Source organism: Panthera pardus, unplaced genomic scaffold (assembly GCF_024362965.1).
Source record: "Panthera pardus isolate Hobbes unplaced genomic scaffold, ASM2436296v1 HiC_scaffold_20, whole genome shotgun sequence".
NCBI classification, from domain to species: Eukaryota; Metazoa; Chordata; class Mammalia; order Carnivora; family Felidae; genus Panthera; species Panthera pardus.
The window spans coordinates 55,464,910-55,485,056 of record NW_026526766.1 but is presented as its reverse complement, the minus strand read 5'-3'; the positions used below and the strand labels follow the sequence as shown (position 1 = coordinate 55,485,056).

The 20,147-nt window shown below is 37.0% G+C and overlaps 1 protein-coding gene across 1 annotated transcript in view; it reads right to left on the bottom strand.

Annotated features, from left to right (window-relative positions):
- The window catches only part of UBE2R2 (ubiquitin conjugating enzyme E2 R2), a 115,600-nt gene that overhangs the window by 31,886 nt on the left and 63,567 nt on the right, over positions 1–20,147 (bottom strand). Inside the window, exon 2 of the mRNA XM_019424146.2 lies at positions 161–247. Coding sequence (XP_019279691.1) covers positions 161–247 — 87 coding nt within the window. The remainder of the gene's footprint in view (positions 1–160; positions 248–20,147) is intronic.

Below are 20,147 nucleotides of genomic sequence, written 5' to 3'. Positions count from 1 at the left end.
AACAATTAAACTAGAGACTAGTAACTACAAGTGGGGAACCATGAATACTCCCTTGTGGCTACAGCATAACTACCACAGCATACTGAGATGCATAGGTTATTTTGCAGGACTGTATCTAAAAAATGAATCTTCAGAGAAATTCACAACATATGTCTCTTACCTCATAAATGTTGGGGTGCCACATTTTGGTCAAGAATCTGAAGGTAGGTGGTGAATACGGGTAGTCAATAGGAAATTTAATATGCGCCTGAAAAGGAAAAAAATGAAATGCTAATAAATGAGACTCTAGGTTTTTCATCTGCCTAATAATTCACCCTATTATATCCCAGTGAAATAAAACTTTCTATGGAGTAAACTCTTAGGATTAACAACTACTCATATACATTTTGTTAGCCCCAATGTCAGAGTTACTATTAATGTTCTTATAGCGTTTTTTCAAATATTCATAAGAGCTTATATTAAATCACCCAAACTCAACAGTAAAATAATTTTTCATTACATTAATATGAGTGAAAAATAGTAATAGGTACAGGTATGTCATACAAATTGCTACATTTATTTTTAACACAAAAAATAACTAATACAACCTTATGGTACATAATACAGAACAAAAATTATTTATAACTCACCTGATTTAAATACTACCCGGAAATAATAAATGCTAATATTTTGATACAGCTCCTTCCAGCAGTTTTTTTGGTATATACATGTTTCTTTACAAAACTTATTTTCAAAAATTTGAATATACTGAATTTTATAATTTTTCCCCATCCGTATCATACATTTTCCTACAAAATAGTCTCTAAATAGATGATTGTTAGTATCTGTGTAACATTCCATCATATGGATATTAGATAAATCATTTTAAATAAATGATTTCTGTATTTTGGGACATTTGGGTTGTTTCTTACTCTTTTGCTATTATAAATAACTGCAGTGACTATCCTTGGCAGTATACCATATTTCAAATATGAAGAAACCCAGAAAGACACTCATTTAACAGTATAGTAAAAGAGCCTGAGAAAGGGATAGAAAGGACAAGCTAAGACTAAATAAGCTACAAAACCCAGTAAACATAGCAAGTCAAGACCCTCAAAAATTCTTCTCTTGATAAAAGCAATAAGAAAATTGGCAAAAAATTTTAAGACTCAATTCTTCAGAATGTAGAAAATAACCAAAGGTTTGCAATAATTCAAGGAGTCTCTATTCAAGAAAAAGAGCTGACCCTCAGTAAGAACAGTGGAACTTTGTGGTGTTTTAACTTGTCCCAGTCCCATGACCTGCTCTCCAGGAGCTATGGTAATTAAAACTAACATATCACATTCAAAGTGAAGACAAGCAGTCACAGAATGTGCTGAAATTTCTTCCAAGCCTTAATCCCAAAGAACTGTCACTACCTGACATTTTTGATGGTTCCCTAGAAAAATTCACTTGCAAGACTGTCTACATTTGACCTGATCTATAGCTTGGGCAGTGTCAAAATAACTTTCCATGGGGTGTGTTTGCTAACAACAACGACAGGCAAATGCTGAACTTTAAAGCTGCTTGTTAGGTCAAACAACAGACTAACCAAAAAATTTAATGAGAAAAGCAAGGACAGGGGCGACTAGATGGCTCAGTCCATGAAGCGTCCGACTTTGGCTCAGGTCATGATCTCACTGTTCCTGAGTCTGAGCCCCGCATCAGGCTGTCTGCTGTCAGTGCAGAGCCCACTGCGGATTCTCTGTCTTCCTCTCTCTCTGCCCCTCCTGTGCTTGCGCTGTCTCTCAAAAATAAACATTTAGGGGCACCTGAGTGGCTCAGTCGATTAACCATCTGACTTTAGCTCAGGTTATGATCTCACTGTTGGTGAGTTCAAGCCCCTCACTGGGCTTGCTGCTGTCAGTGAAAAGCCTGCTTCGGATCCTCTGTCCCCCTCTCTCTGCCCCTTTCCCACTTGTGATCTCCCAAAAATAAACAAACATTAAAAAAAAAAAAGAGGAAAAGTAAGGATATGAGATGTGCATAAGGACTTTGAAAAACTCTAACAAATTCCCAAGAATCTAGAATACTGGCCCATATGTAGGGCTGTGTATGCCCAGGCTCTACACATGCTCAGGAAAGTCATGAGAATTCATCAGAAGGCCCTAAACTGGCATCTCTGGCTATACTGAAGGATCTGTACAAGGAGGAGGGAAAGGCTAACGCAGATTTCAAAACTGCATAACTGAGTGTTAAAGGCATGCTTCATTCAATATGAACTCCTCTTATAATGCCCAGGAGACTTCTTGGTACCAGGAAATCAAATCAAATCAAATCAAACTAAGGAAATTGCTGTCCAATCATTAGCTGATCATTAAACTAACCAAGTGGAGACTTTACTGGCCACATATAAGAATATAGACAAAACAGGGGTGCCTGGGGGGCTAGGTCGGTTAGGCGTCCATCTTTGGCTCACGTCATGATCTCACAGTTCATGAGTTTGAGCCCCACATCAGGCTCTCTGCTGTCAGCACAGAGCCTGCTTCAGATCCTCTGTCTACCCACCCCCCCCCCAAAACTAAATAAACATTTTACACACACACACACACACACACACACACACACACACACACACACAAACATACACACACAAGAATATAGACAAAACAGAATTGGGTCAGAAAAAAGCCACTAAGCAAGGAAACAATTAAAATGACGGCAACAAAAAATTCTGTTGCCACATTGTATTACTTGAACATCCAGTTTTCAACACAATACTATAGAACATGGCAAGAAAGAAAACAACACAAAGTATGGCCCATACACAGGGTAGAAAACCGATCAACAGAAACTCAAAGTCCAGATACTGAATTTACCAGGCAAGTTCTTAAATCAGCTGCATTAAATGTTTAAAGGATTAAAGGAAGCCATGGCTAATGCACTAAGGACAGTATGGGAAAAAGGTCTCAGCACACTGAGAATATCAATGAAGAGAAATTATTAAAAAAAGGGAATAGCTTTTGAGGGGGGAAAAAACCCAATAGGAATTCTGGGGTGGCAAAGTACAATGATAATAACCACAAAAAGCTAAATGGGCTGAACAGATTTGAACAAGAGGAAAAAACAATCAGTGAAACTGAAGATACATCAATTTACGTTATTTCATCTAAGAAATAAAAAAAACAACTATGCCTCAGAGACCTGTGGGACACTAACAAGCATACCAACATATGCATACTGGGAATCCCAGCAAGAAAGGAAACAAAGGAGCAAAAAGGAATAGTTGATGAAATAACTGCACCCAAAATCCAATTTTAATGAAAAACATTAAGCCTCATAAACAAGTTCAACAAACTGCCAATAGAATCAACTCAGATTCACATTTAGAGATATCATCATCAAACACTACTGAAAGCCAAAGGCAATCTTCAAAGCAGCAAGAGACACAATTGATCAAGCACAAGGGGTCCTCAATAAGACATCATTTCTAATCAGAAACTAGGAAGCCAGAAAGCAGTAAAATGACATTAAATGTGCTGAAAGAACAAAACTTATCAACCAAAATTTCCATAACCAGCAAAACTCTTCTTCAAAAACTGAAGGTGCATTAAAAGATTACTAGATAGGGGTGCCTGGGTGGCTCAGTCGATTAAGCGTCTGACTTCGGTTCAGGTCATGATCTCGGAGTTCATAAGTTCCGCTCTGTGCTGACAGCTCAGAGCCTAGAGCCTGCTTCAGATTCTGTGCTCCGTCTCTCTCTGCCCCTCCCCCACTCGGACTCCATCTCTCTCTCTCTCTCTCTCTAATAAACAAAAAATAAATAGAATTAATTAAAAATAAATAAAATAAAATGAATAAGATATTACTAGATAAGTGTGGAGCGCCTGGGTGGCTCAGTCAGTTAAGTGTCCAACTTTGGCTCAGGTCATGATCTCAAGGTTCGTGGGTTAGAGGCCCAGATCAGGCTCTGTGCTGACAGTTCACAGCCTGGAGGCTGCTTTGGATTCTGTGTCTCTTTCTCTCTTTGCCCCTCCCCTGCTTGCACACACTCTCTCTCTCTCTCTCTCTCAAAAATAAATAAACATTAAAAAAAATTAGGGGCACCTGGGTGGTTCCATTGGTTAAGTGTCCAACTTCAGCTCAGGTCATGATCTCACAGTTCTTGAGTTTGAGCTCTGCGTTGGGCTCTGTGCTCACAGTTCAGAGCCTAGAGCATGCTTCAGATTGTGTCTCCCCCCCACCTCTCTGCCCCTCCTCTGCTTGCAATCTGTCTCTCTGTTTCTCAAAAAATAAACATTAAAAAAAATTTTTAATTAAAAAAATATTATTAGATACATGAAAACTGAGAACTCATAATTATAAATGTATTTTTTGGTTCATAACTCTTTTTCCCTTCTATCTAATTTAAAAGACATTTACAGGGGCACCTGGGTGGCTCAGTCAGTTAACTGTTCAAGTTCAGCTCAGGTCACAATCCTGCAGTTTGTGAGTTCAAGCCCCACATTGGGCTCTGCCCTGACAGCTTGGAGCCTGAAGCCTGCTTCGGATTCTGTGTTTCCCTCTCTCTTTGACCCTCCCTCACTAGGTCTCTTTCTCTTTCTCTTTCTGTCTCTCAAACATTTAAGAACCTTTTTTTAAAAAACAATTACATAATGTAATAATTATAAATCTGTTGGGGCACTTGAATGGCTCAGTCGGTTGAGTGTCTGATTCCTTTTCTTTTTTTTTTTTTTTTAATGTTTATTTCTGAAACAGAGAGAGACAGAGCATGAGTGGGGGAGGGGCAGAGAGAGGGAGACACAGAATCCAAAGCAGGCTCCAGGCTCTAAGCTGTCAGCACAGAGCCCAATGTGGGGCTCGAACTCATTGACTGTGAGATCATGACCTGAGCTGAAGGTGGACGCTTGCCTGACTGAGCCACTCAGACATCCCAAGTGTCTGACTCTTGATTTCTGCTCAGGTCATGAACCCACGGTTGTGGGATTGAGGCCCATGTCAGGCTCTGCACTGAGTGTGGAACCTGAGAGAGGGATTCTCTCTCTTCTTCTGCCCTTCTACCCTGCTTGCACACTCATTCTCTCTCTAAAATTAAAAATTTTGTTGATGGGGGTGCCTGGGTGGCTAGGTTGGTTAGGCATCTGACTTCACGGCTCAAGTTATAATCTCACAGTCTGTGAGTTTGAGCCCCGGGCCGGGCTCTATGCTGACAGCTCAGAGCCTGGAGCCTGCTTCAGATTCTGTATCTCCCTCTCTCTATCTGCCCGCCCCCTTTCTCTCAAAAATAAATAAAAACATTAAAAAATATTTAAAAAATTTTTGTTGATGGGCACATAATATATAAAGTTGTAATTTGTATGGCAATATTAAGAAAAAAGTAAAGGGGACGGAGTTGTAAAGAGCTAAAATTTTTTTATTTTTATTTTTTTAATTCAAGTATAATTAACATATAGTTTGTATTAGTTTCAGAAGTACAACATAGTGATTCAACAATTCTGTACATTACTCAGTGCTCAAAACAATAATTGTACTCTTAATCCCCTTCACCTATTTCACCCATCCTCCCCCCATAACCACCAAATTGTTTATTCTCTACATTAAAGAGTCTACTTTTTTTGTCTCTTTTGTTTTCTTTCTTAAATTCCACATATGAGAGAAATCACATGGTATTTGTCTTTCTTTGAGTAACTTATTTCACTTAGCAATACATCCTCTAGATCTATCTAAGTTGTTACAAATGGCAAGTTTCATTATTTTTTATAGCTAAGTAATATTCCATTGTGTGTGTGCACATGCGTAAACGTATACACACACACTCCACATCTTCTTTATCCATTCATCTATGGATAGAAATTTGGGTTGCTTCCTTACCTGGCTACTGTAAATAATGCTGCAATAAACATAGGGGTGCATATATCTTTTTGAGTTAGTGTTTTCATATTCTTTGGGTAAATACCCAGTAGTGGAATTACTAAATCATATAGTGATTCATCCTATTTTTAATTTTTTAAGGAATCTCCACAGTGTTTTCTACAGTGGCTGCACCAGTTTGCATTTCTATCAACAAAGGTTCCTTTTTCTCCACACCCTTACCAATACTTGTTTCTTTTTTTTTTTGTTTGTTTAAGATGTTCATTTATTTATTTTGAGAGAGAAAGAGTGTGCCCAAAAGAGCACAGGGGAGGGGTAGAAAGAGGGGGAGAGACAGAGATTGAACCAGGGCTCGATCTTACAAACCATGAGATCATGACCTGAGCCGAAATCAAGAGTTGGATGCTTAACCAATCGAGCCACTCAGGCACCCCATCTTGTGTTTTCGATTTTAGTCATTCTGACAGGTGTGAGGTTATATATCACTGTGGTTTTGATTTGCATTAGTGATGTTGAACATCTTTTCATGTTCTGTTGGCTATGTGTGTGTTTAGGAGCAAAATTTTTGTATGCTATTGAAATTAAGATGGTATTAAATGAACTACCACAGTTATAAGGTATTGATTGTAATCCCCAGGGCAACCACTAAGAACTCAAAAACTGAATACCCCATAATAATTTAAAACACTCAAAAAGAGAAATCCCTCAATTTGGTAAAGGGCATTGATTTAAAAAACTCTAACATCATATCTAACAGTGAAATACTGAACGCTTTCCCCCTAATTTCAGAAATAAGACATGGATGTCTGCTTTCACCACTCTCACCACTTCTCTTCAACATTGTACTGGAGATGATAGCTAAGGCAATTGAGCAGGGAAATTAAATAAAATGTATACTGATTGGTTGGAAAGAAAGTAAAGTTATATGTATCTGCAGAGAACATGAGCTTATACATAAAAAATTCAAAAGAATCCAAAGTCATCAGAACAAGTAAACAGGTTCAGCAAGGTTGCAGGATAAAAGATCAAGATAGCAGCATCAATTATATTTCTATATAGTAGCATTTAATTAACTGAAAATGAAATGAAGAAAATATCACTTATAGTAGCATCAAAACAATAAAACACTTAAAAATAAATTTAATGAAAGTGGTACAAAATTTATACTCTGAAAAATACGAAACACTGTTGAAAGAAATTAAAGACATACACAAATGGAAAGATATTGCATATTCATGGACAGCAAGACTTAATACTGTTAAGATGGCAACCCTCCCCAAACCGATCTTCAGATTCAACATCATTTTATGGAAATTCCAGCTGCCTTCCTTATAGAAATGGAAAAGCTAGTACCAGAATTCATATAAGGTTGTAATTTAGGGGACCCAGAATAGCCAAAAGAGTCCTGAGAAAGAGCAAACACAGTTAGACAAGAAGAAAAAAGAAGACAATGAAAAACTCTTGTGATTAAACTCACAGTCCAGAGGCAAAGGCTCACTGAGACTAAGCCCTAATCATAGGAATATAGAATGCACTTCCTCCACCCACTACCTCACTACCATTTTACTAAGGCCTATTTACTGAGCTCCTTATAGCTGGGTACATCATATCCAACTATCCAGAAAAAAATCACAAGGCATACAAAAAGGAAAAAATAAAGAGACAGAGCAATTATCACAACCAAATATGGCATAGATTATTTGGTTAGAGTTATGTAGCATAGAATTATCTGACTGGGAATTTGAAACAACTCTAATTAATATTCTTGGGGCACCTGGGTGGCTCAGTCGGTTAAGCGTCCAACTTTGGCTCAGGTCATGATCTCACAATTTGTGGTTCAAGCCCCACATCGGGCTCTGTGCTGATAGCTTAGAGCCTGGAGCCTCCTTCAGATTCTGTCTCCTTCTCTGCCCCTCCCCTGCTCATGCTCTGTCTCTCTCTCTCTCTTTCAAAGATAAATAAGCATTCAAAACATTTTTTAAAAAATTACTTTAAAAAAATTTGAATGAATAAATGTATATGAGCATTAAAATCACAACGAGGGGCCTGGAGGTTCAGTCAGTTGAGCATCCAACTCTTGATTTCAGCTCAGGTCTTGTCCTGGGGCTATGGGATTGAGCACCATGTCAGGCTCCATGCTGAGTGTGGAACTAGATTGGGATTCTCTCTGTCTCCCTCTGCCTTCTCTGCTCCTGCTCTCTCTCAAATAAAAATAAATAAAATAAATAATAACAATCACAATAAAGCTACTTATCTTAAAATAATGCAGCTCTAATGTAGCCACAACCCAGTAGCAACAAGGACATCCAGTTCCTTGGATCTTGGTTTTTAATTACCATCCCCTAATAAAAGGAACCAGAGTTCTTCGGAGAAATACTTGATTCTAGATCTGGGGCAAGGAAAATACAGGATGAGCCTAGAGCCTCTTATACTGTGTGAAAATAAGGCATGCTAAAGAAAAAATATGTCAAAAGAACATAGGAGCCAACCTGAAAGAGCTCCTAATGGCCAAAACTAAAACAATTCATGGTCCTGGGTGATTACCTGAAGTACAAAATTACTATAAATGAATGCATATTGGTATAAACTACTGAATGAAAAAATATAAGGGGAGATGGGATAAGTTCCTTACGGTACTACTCCAGAAAGTTTATGTAGATATATCCCATTCAGAAAGTAAAATTTAATTCCCTTTCCCATGAGCATGAGCTGGACTTAATGACTCCCTTCCTAAGAATAGAGTATGGAAACGAAGAAATACTAACTTTAACAGTGTAGAAACCTTGCAGACACCACCTACACCAAGTGATCAAGGTTAACATCACTGGTGCTAAGTCACGTGGAAATCATGACCTCCCTGATACATGGTGAGAAAGACAATTCACCTCTGTGGTATTCTTACCCCAAAACTCACAATCCCAGTTTAATCATGAAAAAAAATATTACACAAACCCAAACTGAGAGACATTCTACAAAATATCTAACCAGTTCTTTTCAAGATTGTCAAGGTCACAAAAAAGCAAAAACAAAGACCATCAAATATTGGAGGAGACTGTGGAGATGGAACAGCTATATGCAATATCGTATCCTGGACTGGATCCAGGTATAATAAAAGAACATTAGGATTGGTAGGGAAAAATGGATTGTGACTCCTAATGGGTATAGGGTTTCTTTTGAGGGTGATGAAATATATTAGAACTAGGTGGTGGTGATGGTTGTACAATCTTGTGAATAGAAGGAAACTATTGAACTGTATACTTTGAAAGGGTTAATTTTATGATATGTAAATTACATCACAATTTATTAAAAAAGGATGTTAGTGGAAAAACTGGTAGGGAAAAGAATAAAGTTGGAATGGCTTTATGAAATATGAGAGAAAGCACACTTTAGAATAAAGAATACTGTCAGGGATGAAAAGGGCAATCTGGTTACTAAAGGGGTCAATTCACAAAGAAGAAGTAACAATTCTAAAAGTGTATGCACCTAAGAGCTTTAGAATACAAACTAATTAGGAAGTTATATCACTGAAAATAAAAATAAAAAATCCTAAATTATAGTTGAAGACATCATCACCTCCCTCCTTCTAAGTAGAAGCAGACAATAAATTAGCAAGGATACAGAAGACCATACAGCACCAACAACATCCTTTTCATGGACACATGAAACATGTACCAAGATATGTCATATTCTGGGCCACAAAACATATCAACAAATTTAAAAGAAGATCATACAAAGCATGTCCTCCAAACACAACTAAATTATACTAGAAATCATTAACAAAAAGTAAAATGGAGGGGTACCTAGGTGGCTCAGTTGATTAAGCATCTGACTTCAGCTCAGGTCATGATCTCATGGTCTGTGGGTTCAAGACCCACATCAGGCTCTGTGCTCACAGCTCAGAGCCTGGAGACTGCTTTGGATTCTGTGTCTCCTTCTCTCTCTACACCTTCCCAACTCATGCTCTCTGTCTCTCTGTCTCTCAAGGATAAAGATAAAAAATTAATAAATAAATAAACTGGAAATACCCAAATATTTGGAAATTAAATAACAGAACAAGTAACCTGTGGTTTAAAGAGGAAGCCAAGGGCTAATTAGAAAATTTTTTCAATTAAAACAAAAAACATTTTGAAGTTTGAATTCGAATTTCCATTGAATATGGAAACATGACATGAAAATTTATGACACCTAAAGCAGTACTCAGAGGAAAAATTTTAGCATTAAGTATTTATATTAGAAAAGGTGAGAAGAGGCAGGATAACTGATCTAAATAATACACAGAAACAGAGTTAGGCAAAACAAGGAAAGGGAGGAATATGTTCTAAACAAAATAACAAGACAAAATCTAGAAAAAAGAACTAAATGAAATGGAGATAAACACTTCAGATAAAGAGTGTAAAGAATGGTTATAAAGATATTCCTCAAACTCAGGAGAAGAATGGATGAACACAGTGAGAACTTCAGCACAGAGAAAAAATTAAAAAAAAAAACAATTAGAACTGAAGAATAAATGAAATGAAAAAATACATGACAGGGAATTAACAGCTGTTTAGATGATACAGAAGAATAGATCAGTGATAAGACAGGGTTCCAAAAGGAACAGAAAAATGAAAAAATTATAAAAATGAGGATATTTTAAGGGACTCCTAGGACAATAGCAAGCATACTAACATTTGAATTATAGGGGTCCCTAAAGAGGAGAGTAAGAAAGGGACAGAAAATCTATTTGAAGGAATAAGGGCTGTAAATATCCCTAACCTGGCAAAGCAAATACATCCAAGTCCAGGATGCACAGAATCTCAAACAAGATGAAACCAAAGAGGGGTGCCTGGGTAGCTCAGTCTGTTGAGTGTCTGACTTCAGCTCAGGTCATGATCTCACAGTTCGTGAGTTCAAGTCCCACGCTGGGCTCACTGCTGTCAGCACAGAGATGGCTTTAGATCCTCTGTCTCCTTCTCTCTCTGCACCACCCCCCTCTGAGATAAATAAACATTAAAAAAAAAAAAAAAAAAAGAGATGAGCCCAAAGAGACCTAACCAAAACACATAATCAAAGTGTCAACAGTTAATGACAAAGAGAGAATCTTAATAGCAGCAAGAGAAAAACAACTAGTTATATACAAGGGAACCCCCATAAGACCATGAGCTGATTTCTAAGCATAAACTTTACAGGCCAGAAGGGAGTGTCAGGATATATTCAAAGTGCTAAAATGAAAAATTAACAACCGAGAATACTCTACCCAGCAAGGATGTTAATCAGAACTGAAGGAGCGATAGGAGCTTCCAAGACCAGCAAAAGCTAAAGTTCATCAAACCAAACTAGCCTTATAAGAAATGTTATAGGGATGTCTTTAAACTAAAATATAAGGGAGGACCATTAATAGAAATAAGATAATTATGAAAGAAAAAAAATCTCACTGGTAAAGGTAAACATATAGTGAAGGTAGCACAGCAACCACCCACATGGTTAGTATGAAGGTTAAAAGACAGGGGTACCTGGGTGGCTCAGTCGATTAAGTGTCCAACTTCAGCTCAGGTCATGATCTCACAGTCTGTGAGTTCGAGCCCCGCGTCAGGCTCTGTACTGATAGCTCAGAGCCTGGAGCCTGCTTTGGATTCTGTGTCTCCCTCTCTCTCTGCCCCTCCCCTGCTCATGCTCTGTATCTCTCTGTCTCAAAAATAAATAAAAACATTAAATAAAATTTTTTAAAAAAAGACAAAAGTAGTAAAGTCATCTAGACCTATAATAATTTGTCAAAAGATACACAAAATAATTAAGATGTAAAATATGACATCAAAAACATAAAACATGGGGGTGGAGTGGGGAATGCAGTGTTTAGAATGTACTTGAATTTAAGTGACCATAAATTTAAAATAGACTGCTTTATATACAGGATGTTATATATGGACCTCATGGTAATCACAATTCAAATACCTATAACAGATACACAAAAAAAGATAAAGAAAAAAATACAGGGGCTCCTGGCTGGCTCAGGTGTAGAGCATGCAACTCTTCATGTCAGGGTCATGAGTTCAAGCCCCACATTGGACACGCAGCCTACTTAAAAAACAAAGAAAGAGGGGCACCTGGGTGACTCAGTTGGTTAAGTGTCCAACTTCGTTTCAGTTCATGCTCTCACGGTTCATGAGTTTAAGCCCCTCATCGAGCTCTGTGCTGACAGCTCTCTCTCTGCTTTGGATTCTGTGCCTGTCTCTCTCTGCTCCTTCCCCTCTTACACTCTGTCTCTCTCTCACTTTCTCTCTCTCTCAAAAAAATAAACATTAAAAACTTTTTTAAAAAAAGAAAGAAATATAAACATAGCACTAAGAAAAGTCACCACATCACAAGGAAAGATAGCAAGAGAAGAAAGGAACAGAGAACTTCAAAAACAACCAACAATCAGTAGAATGGCATAAAATACACTGTTTATCAATAATTGCTTTAGATGTAAATAGATTAAATGCTCCCATCAAAAGACATGTGGTGGCTGACTGGATTAATAAGACCAATGGAAAAAACCAAAAACCCAAGACACACACACACACACACACACACAAAACACACACGCACGCACACACGCACACACACATACATACACACTGCCTAAAAGAAATTCAATTCAGATCTAAAGGCCTACAACTGAAAGTGAAGGGATGGGGCAGCCTGGGTGGCTCAGTCAGTTGTGTCCGACTTTGGCTCAGGTCATGATCTCGCGGTTCATGGGTTCAAGCCCTGCGTAGGGCTCTCTGCTGTCGGCACGGAGCCTGCTTCAGATCCTTGGTCTCCCTCTCTTTCTGCCCCTCCCCTGCTCACGCGCGAGCTCTCTCTCTCTCAAAAATAAACATTTATTAAAAGAAAGAAAAAGAGGGGCGCCTGGGTGGCGCAGTCGGTTAAGCGTCCGACTTCAGCCAGGTCACGATCTCGCGGTCCGTGAGTTCGAGCCCCGCGTCAGGCTCTGGGCTGATGGCTCGGAGCCTGGAGCCTGTTTCCGATTCTGTGTCTCCCTCTCTCTCTGCCCCTCCCCCGTTCATGCTCTGTCTCTCTCTGTCCCAAAAATAAATAAAAAACGTTGAAAAAAAAAAAAAATTTAAAAAAAAAAAAAAAAGAAAGAAAGAAGAAAGAAAAAGAAAGAAAGAAAGAAAGAAAGAAAGAAAGAAAGAAAGAAAGAAAGAAAAAAAGTGAAGGGATGAAGAAGATATTCCATGCAAATGGAAATAAAAAGAAATACTTATAGGGACAAAATAAACATTAAAGCAAAGACTGTAACAAAAGATTACATAATGACAAAGGAATTAACTGAACAAGAGAATACAGCACTTGTAAATATCTATGTACCCAACACAGGGACACCCAAATACATAAACATTAACAGATATAAAAGGAAAAAACTGACAGTAATACAATGAAAGCAAGGGACTTTAACACCCCACTAACATCAACAAATAGATCATCCACACAGATAAACAGTATGGAAACACTGGCCTTAAAAGATACATTAGATCAGGGACACCTGGGTGGCTCAGTTGGTTGGGCGTCTGATCTTATTTCATCTCAGGTCATGATTTCATGGTTGGTTCATGGGATCAAGCCCGGCATCATTGGGCTTCATGCTGACATCATGGGGCCTGCTTGGGATTGATTCTCTTTCTACCTCTCTCTGCCCCTCCCCAGCTTGCACGCTCTCTCTCTCAAAAGAAAGAAAAGAAAGAAAGACACATTAGACCACAGTACTTAATAAATACATACAGAGCATCCCATCCAAAAACTTAAGAATAAACATGCTTTTCAGGTGCATACTGAACACGTTAGGCCACAAAATAAGCCTCAACAAACTTAAGATTGAAATCACATGAAGCATCTTTTCAGACCACAAAAGTATGAAACTAGAAATCAATTATAAGAAAAATACTGGAAAAGAACAGAAATGCACGGAGTCTAAAAAACATGCCAGTAAACCAACAAATCTGAGTCAACAAATAGATGAAAGGAGACATAAGAAATACCTCAAGATAAATGAAAATGGAAACACAACAATCCAAATTTTCTGGGATAGAGCAAAAACAGTCCTAAGAGTTTTTATAACAATACAGACCCACCTCAAGAAACAAGAAAAATCTCAAAAATACAATGTAATCTTCCACCTAAAGGAACTAGAAAAAGAAGAATAAAGCCCAAAGTTAGTAGAAGGAAGGAAATAACAAAGATCAGAGTGCAAATAAGTGAAATAGAGACTAGAAAACAATAGAAAAGATCAATGAAACTAAGAACTTCTTCTTTGAAAAGATAAACAAAACTGAGAAACTTTTAAAAAGCCAGACTTTCATCAAAAATAGAGAAAAAGCACAAATAAATTCAGAAATGAAAAGGAAGTTATTACCTATACCACAGAAACACAAAGGATCATAAGAGACTACTATGAATAAGTATATGTCAACAAATTGGGCAACCTGAAAGAAATGAATAAATTCCTAGAAACATACAATCTTCCAAAAATAGAAAATAGAAAATCTGAACAAATTACTAGTAATGAAATTGAATCAGTAATAAAAATACTAGCAAAAAATAAAAGTCCAAGACCAGATGGATCCCAGGTGAATTCTATCAAAGTTTTAAAGAAGAGTTAATACCTATTATCCTCAAACTATTCCAAAAAATAGAGGAGGAAGGAAATCTTCCAAACACATTCTATAAAGCCAGAATTACCTTGAGACCAAAACCAGACAAAGACACCACAAAAAAAGAAAACTACATGTCAATATCCCTAGTAAACATAGATGCAACTACCCACAACAAACATAGATGCAAAAACCTGCAAAAAAATGTTAGCAAACCAAATTCAACAATACATTAAAAGGATCATACACCATCATCAATTGGGATTTATTCCAGGGATGTAAGGATGGTTAAACATCTGCAAATCAGGTGCCTTGGTGGCTCAGTTGGTTGAGCATCTGACTCTTGGTTTCAGCTCAGGCCATCATCTCTCAGTTCATGGGATCAAGCCTCCACGCTGTCAGCACAGAACCTGCTTGGGATTCTCTCTCCCCCACTCCCCAACTTGCACTCACTCTTGCTCTCAAAATAAATAAACTTTTTAAAAAATCTCCAAGTCAAGCAACATGATACACCACATTAACAAAATGAAGGATAAAAATGATACGATCATCTCAATAGAGCAGAAAAAGCATTTCATAAAATTCAACATCCATTATGACAAAAACTCTCAATAAAGTGATGACAGATGGTACACACCACAACATAATAAAGGCCATATATGACAAAGATATGACAAAGCCACAGGTAACATCATTCTTAATGGTTAAAAGCTGGAAACTTTTCCTCTAGGATCAGGAACAAGAAAAGGATGTCTACTCTTGCCACTTTTATTCAACATACTATTGGAGGTCCTATCCACAGCAATCAGACAAGGGAGGAAGGAAGGAAGGAAGGAAGGAAGGAAGGAAGGAAGGAAGGAAGGAAGGAAAGGAGGAAGGAAAGGAGGAAGGAAGGAAGGGAGGAAGGGAGGAAGGGAGGGAGAGAGGGAAGCCATATTGGAAAAGAATATGTAAAATTTTCACTATTTGCAGATAACATGATATACCATATACAGAAAACCCTAAAGACTCCACCAAAAAGCTATTAGAATAAATGAATTCAGTAAAGTTGCAGTAAACAAAATTAATATACACATAAATCTGTTACATTTCTATATACTAATGAACTATCAGAAAAAAAACAAGACAACAATCTCATTTACAGTTGCATCAAAGAGAATAAAATACTTAGATATAAATTTAACCAAGGAAGTGAAAGACCCATACTCTGAAAACTATATGAAAGACACTCATGAAAGAAACTAGGAACAACACAAATAAATGGAAATATATATGTGTTCATGGAATGGAAGAATACTGTTAAAATGTCCATACTCCCAAAGCAACCTACAAAGTCAACCCAATCCCTATCCAAGTCCAACGGCATTTTTGACAGAATTAGAACAAATAATTCAAAAATTTCTATGAAACCACAAAAGAGCTTGAATAGCCAAAGCCATCTTGAGAAAGAAGAACAAAGCTGGAAGCATCACACACTCTCTGATTTCAATATATACTAAAAACTATAGTAATCAAAATACTAGTATGGCATTGACACAAAAGCAGACACATAGATCAGTGGAACAGTCAAGAAATAAACTCACACTTATACAGTCAATTAACCTTCAACAAAGGAGACAAGAATATACAATGGAGAACAGTTTCTTCAGCAGGCAAAACTGGACAACTACATGCAAAAGAATGAAATTACCATTTTTTTATATCATACACAGAAATAAATTCAAAAATTGAATAAGTTAAATGTTTTTAATACTGGACACCTAAAACTCCTAGAAGAAAACATAGTCAATAAGCTCTTAGACATCTGCCTGAGCAATATTTTGGAGGAGATCTATCTCCTCAGGCAAGGGAAACAAAGCAAAAATAACAAATAGACTACATCAAACTAAAAAGCTTTTGCACAGTGAAAGAAATCATCAACAAAACAAATAGGCAACCTACTAAATGGGAGAAGATATTTGCAATTGAAGTGGATAATACCCAAAATATATAAAGAACTCACACAGCTCAGTATCAAAAAAGCAAACAACCCAATTAGAAAATGAGCAGAGGGGTGCCTGGGTGACTCAGTTGGTTAAGCATCTGACCAGCTCAGGTCATGATCTCGCAGCGTGTGAATTCAAGGCCTGGGTCAGGCTCTGTGCTGACAGCTCAGAGCCTAGAGCCTGCTTCAGATTCTGTGACTCCTTCTCTCTCTGCCCCTACCCTGCTCACTCTCTGTCTCTCTCTCTAAAAAATGAATAAACATTAAGAAAAAAAAATGAGCAGAGGACCTGAATAGACATTTCTCCAAAGACATACAGATGGCCAAAAGATACATGAAAAGACTCAACATCACTAATCATTAGGGAAATGCAAATCAAAATGAGTTATCACCTCACACCTGTCAGAATGGCCAGCATAAAGGGGCGCCTGGGTGGCTCAATCAGTTAAGCATCCGACTCTTGGTTTCGGCTCAGGTCATGATCTCACGGTTTGTGAGTTCAAACCCCGCATCAGCCTCCACACTAACGGTGTGGAGCCTGCTTGGGATTCTCTCTCTCCCTCTCTGCGCCTCTTCTGCTCTCTCTCTCTCTCAAAATAAATAAATAAACTTAAAAAAAAAAAAAAAAAGGCCAGCATAAAAAGACAATAACAAGGGTTGGCAAGGATGTGGAGGAGAAGGAACCCTTGTATACTCTTGGTGAAATGCAAAATGGTGCAGCCGCTATGGAAACCAGTATGAAGTTCACTCAAAAAATTAAAATTAGAACTACCATATGTGATCAAGCAATTCTACTTCCGGGTAAAGAAAGAAAGAGAGAGAGAGAGAGAGAGAGAGAGAGAGAGAGAGAGAGAAAAGAAAGAAAGGAAGAAAGAAGAAAGAAAGAAAGAAAGAAAGAAAAGAAAGAAAGAAAGAAAGAAAGAAAGAAAGAAAGAAAGAAGGAAAGAAAGAAAAGAAAGAAAGAAAGAAAATGCTAATTCAAAAAGGTATGTACACACCCATGTTCACTGCAGCATTATTTATAATAGCCAAAATACGGAAGCAACCCAAGGGTCCATTGATAGATTAATGGATAAAGAAGATGTGGTATATATACAACGGAATATTAACTATAAAAAAGAATGAAATCTTGCCATTTGCAACAACATGGATGATACTTAAAAGGTATTATGCTAAGTAAAATAAGTTAGGCAGAGAAAGGCAAATACTGAATCATTTCACTTATATGTGGAATGTAAAAAAAAAAACCCACAAACGAAACAGAGAGAGAAACAGATTTATAATTACAGAGAACAATACAATCTGGTGGTTGCCAGAGAGGAGAGAGGCAGCAGACAACATAGGGGAGAGGGATTAGAAGACACAAATCTCTTGTTATAAAATAAGTAAGACATGGGAATGCAATGTACAACATAGGAATATAGTTAATAATACTGTAACACTTTTGTATGGTAACAAATGGTAGTTCAATTTATTGTAGTGATCACTTTGTAACATATATATAAATGTTGAATCCCCATGTTGTACACTTGAAACTAATACAATATTGTATGTCAACTACACTTCCGTAAAGTAAAAATAAAAGATGAATGGTCTCAATTCAATGGTGTAAACTTCTGCTTAACAAAACTTAGGAAAATAAGAAATTAAACCAAAAGCCAGCAGAAGAAAATGAATTAAGATAAAAGTAGAACTCAATGGAACTGAAAAATGTGGAAACTGCAGAGAGACATTAATAAAACCAGATCTCTGAAAGATCAAGGAAACGGACATATCTCTAGACAAACCAATAAAAAAGAGAGTCTACAAATACCAGTAGTAAGACCAGAAAAAAGTGACAGCACTACTAATCCTACCAATATTAAAAGAATGAGGAAACATTACACATGACTTTATGCTCACAAAATTCAACAAATTCTATGAAATAGACAAATTATTCAAAAAGCACAAAGTACCAAAGGTACTTAAGATGAAATATATAACCAGGGCACCTGGGTGGCTCAGTCGGTTAGGCATCCGACTTCAGCTCAGGTCATGATCTTACAGTCTGTGAGTTCAAGCCCCGAGTCAGGCTCTGTGCTGACAGCTCAGAGCCTGGAGCTTGCTTCGGATTCTGTGTCTCCCTCTCTCTCTCTGCCCCTCCCCTGCTCATGCTCTGTCTCTCTCTGTCTCAAAAATAAATAAAAAAACTTTTAAAAAAATATTTTAAAAAAAAGATGAAATATATAACCTAAATGGTCTTATATCTACTAAGAAATTGAATTTTGGGGTACCTGGCTGGCTTAGTCGGTGGAGCACGCAACTCTTGAATTTGGAGGTTGTGGGTTCAAGCCCCACGTTGGGTGTAGAGATTAAAAACAAAATCTAGGAAAGAAAAGAAAGAAAAGAAAGAAAAGAAAGAAAAGAAAGAAAGAAAGAAAGAAAGAAAGAAAGAAAGAAAGAAAGAAAGAAAGAAAGAAAGAAAGAAAGAAACTGAATTTGTATTTAAGTCTTTACACAAAGAAGTCTCCTGAGCCAGACATCAATGATGGCAAATTCTATCAAATATTTAAGGAAGCAGGAACACTAATTTTAAACAAACTCTTCTAGAAGATGCAATAAGGGTAAATAATTTCCAATTCATTCTATGAGGCCAACCACACGCTGATATAAAAACCAGACAAACACATTACAAGAAATTAAACTTCAAACCAATATCCTTTACGAACAAACATATAAAAATCCTCAACAAAATACTTACAAATGGAATCCAGCAATATATTAAAAAGAATAATAAATCATGACCAACAGTGTTTTATCACAGAAATTCAAGGCTGGTTCAACATTTAAAAATCATAATTGATTTAACACTGGGTAAAAGATGTGTATTTCAACAGATTAAAGAGGAAAAAACATGGGATCATCTCAATAGGTACAAACAAAGCATATGAAAAAGTAAACATTCAATTCATGATTTTAAAAAAAAACCGTTGGCAAAATAGGAATCCTACAGCTAATGTCACACCTATTAGTGGAAAACTGAATGTGCCCCACTATGAGATGGTAAGTAAGGCAAGGATGTCCACTCCTATCACTCTTGTTCTTATCAACATTGCACTGAGGTCTTAGCCGGTGCAATCAAGCAAGAAAGGAAACAAAAGGCATACATGTTAGAAATGAAGAACTAAAACCATCTCTATTCACAGATCACAAGATTGTCTACGAAGAAAATCCCTAAGAATCTACAAAAAGAGCTCCTAGAACAAATATGAGTTTAGGAAGGCTGCAGGATACAATGTGAATATGCAAAAATAACTATTTCTGTATACTTGCAATGAACAAATGAAATAAAAATAAAAATAAATACAGCACTGTGAAACACTAAATAAAATACCTAAACCATTATATAATAACATATACAAAAGCTTTACAAATTATAAATACCAAAAAACAAGTTCTTATAAAAGTTTTCTACAAATGCCTTAAGGGATCTCAACCAAAAATTTTTATCATACAAACATAAGAAAGATAAGGCCAAGGTGCCTAGGTGACCCATTTTCCTACAGCTCTATTTACATAACTAGAATCCTGGAAAAGATTTATAGAAAAACTTAGTATTTGTTTTTACACTTATTAGGCAAACCCAAGATCCTTTAAAATACAATCAAACAAAAGCAAACAAAAATACAGAAAAGCCTTCCCAGGGGCGCCTGGATAGCTCAGTTGTTTAAGCATTGACTTTG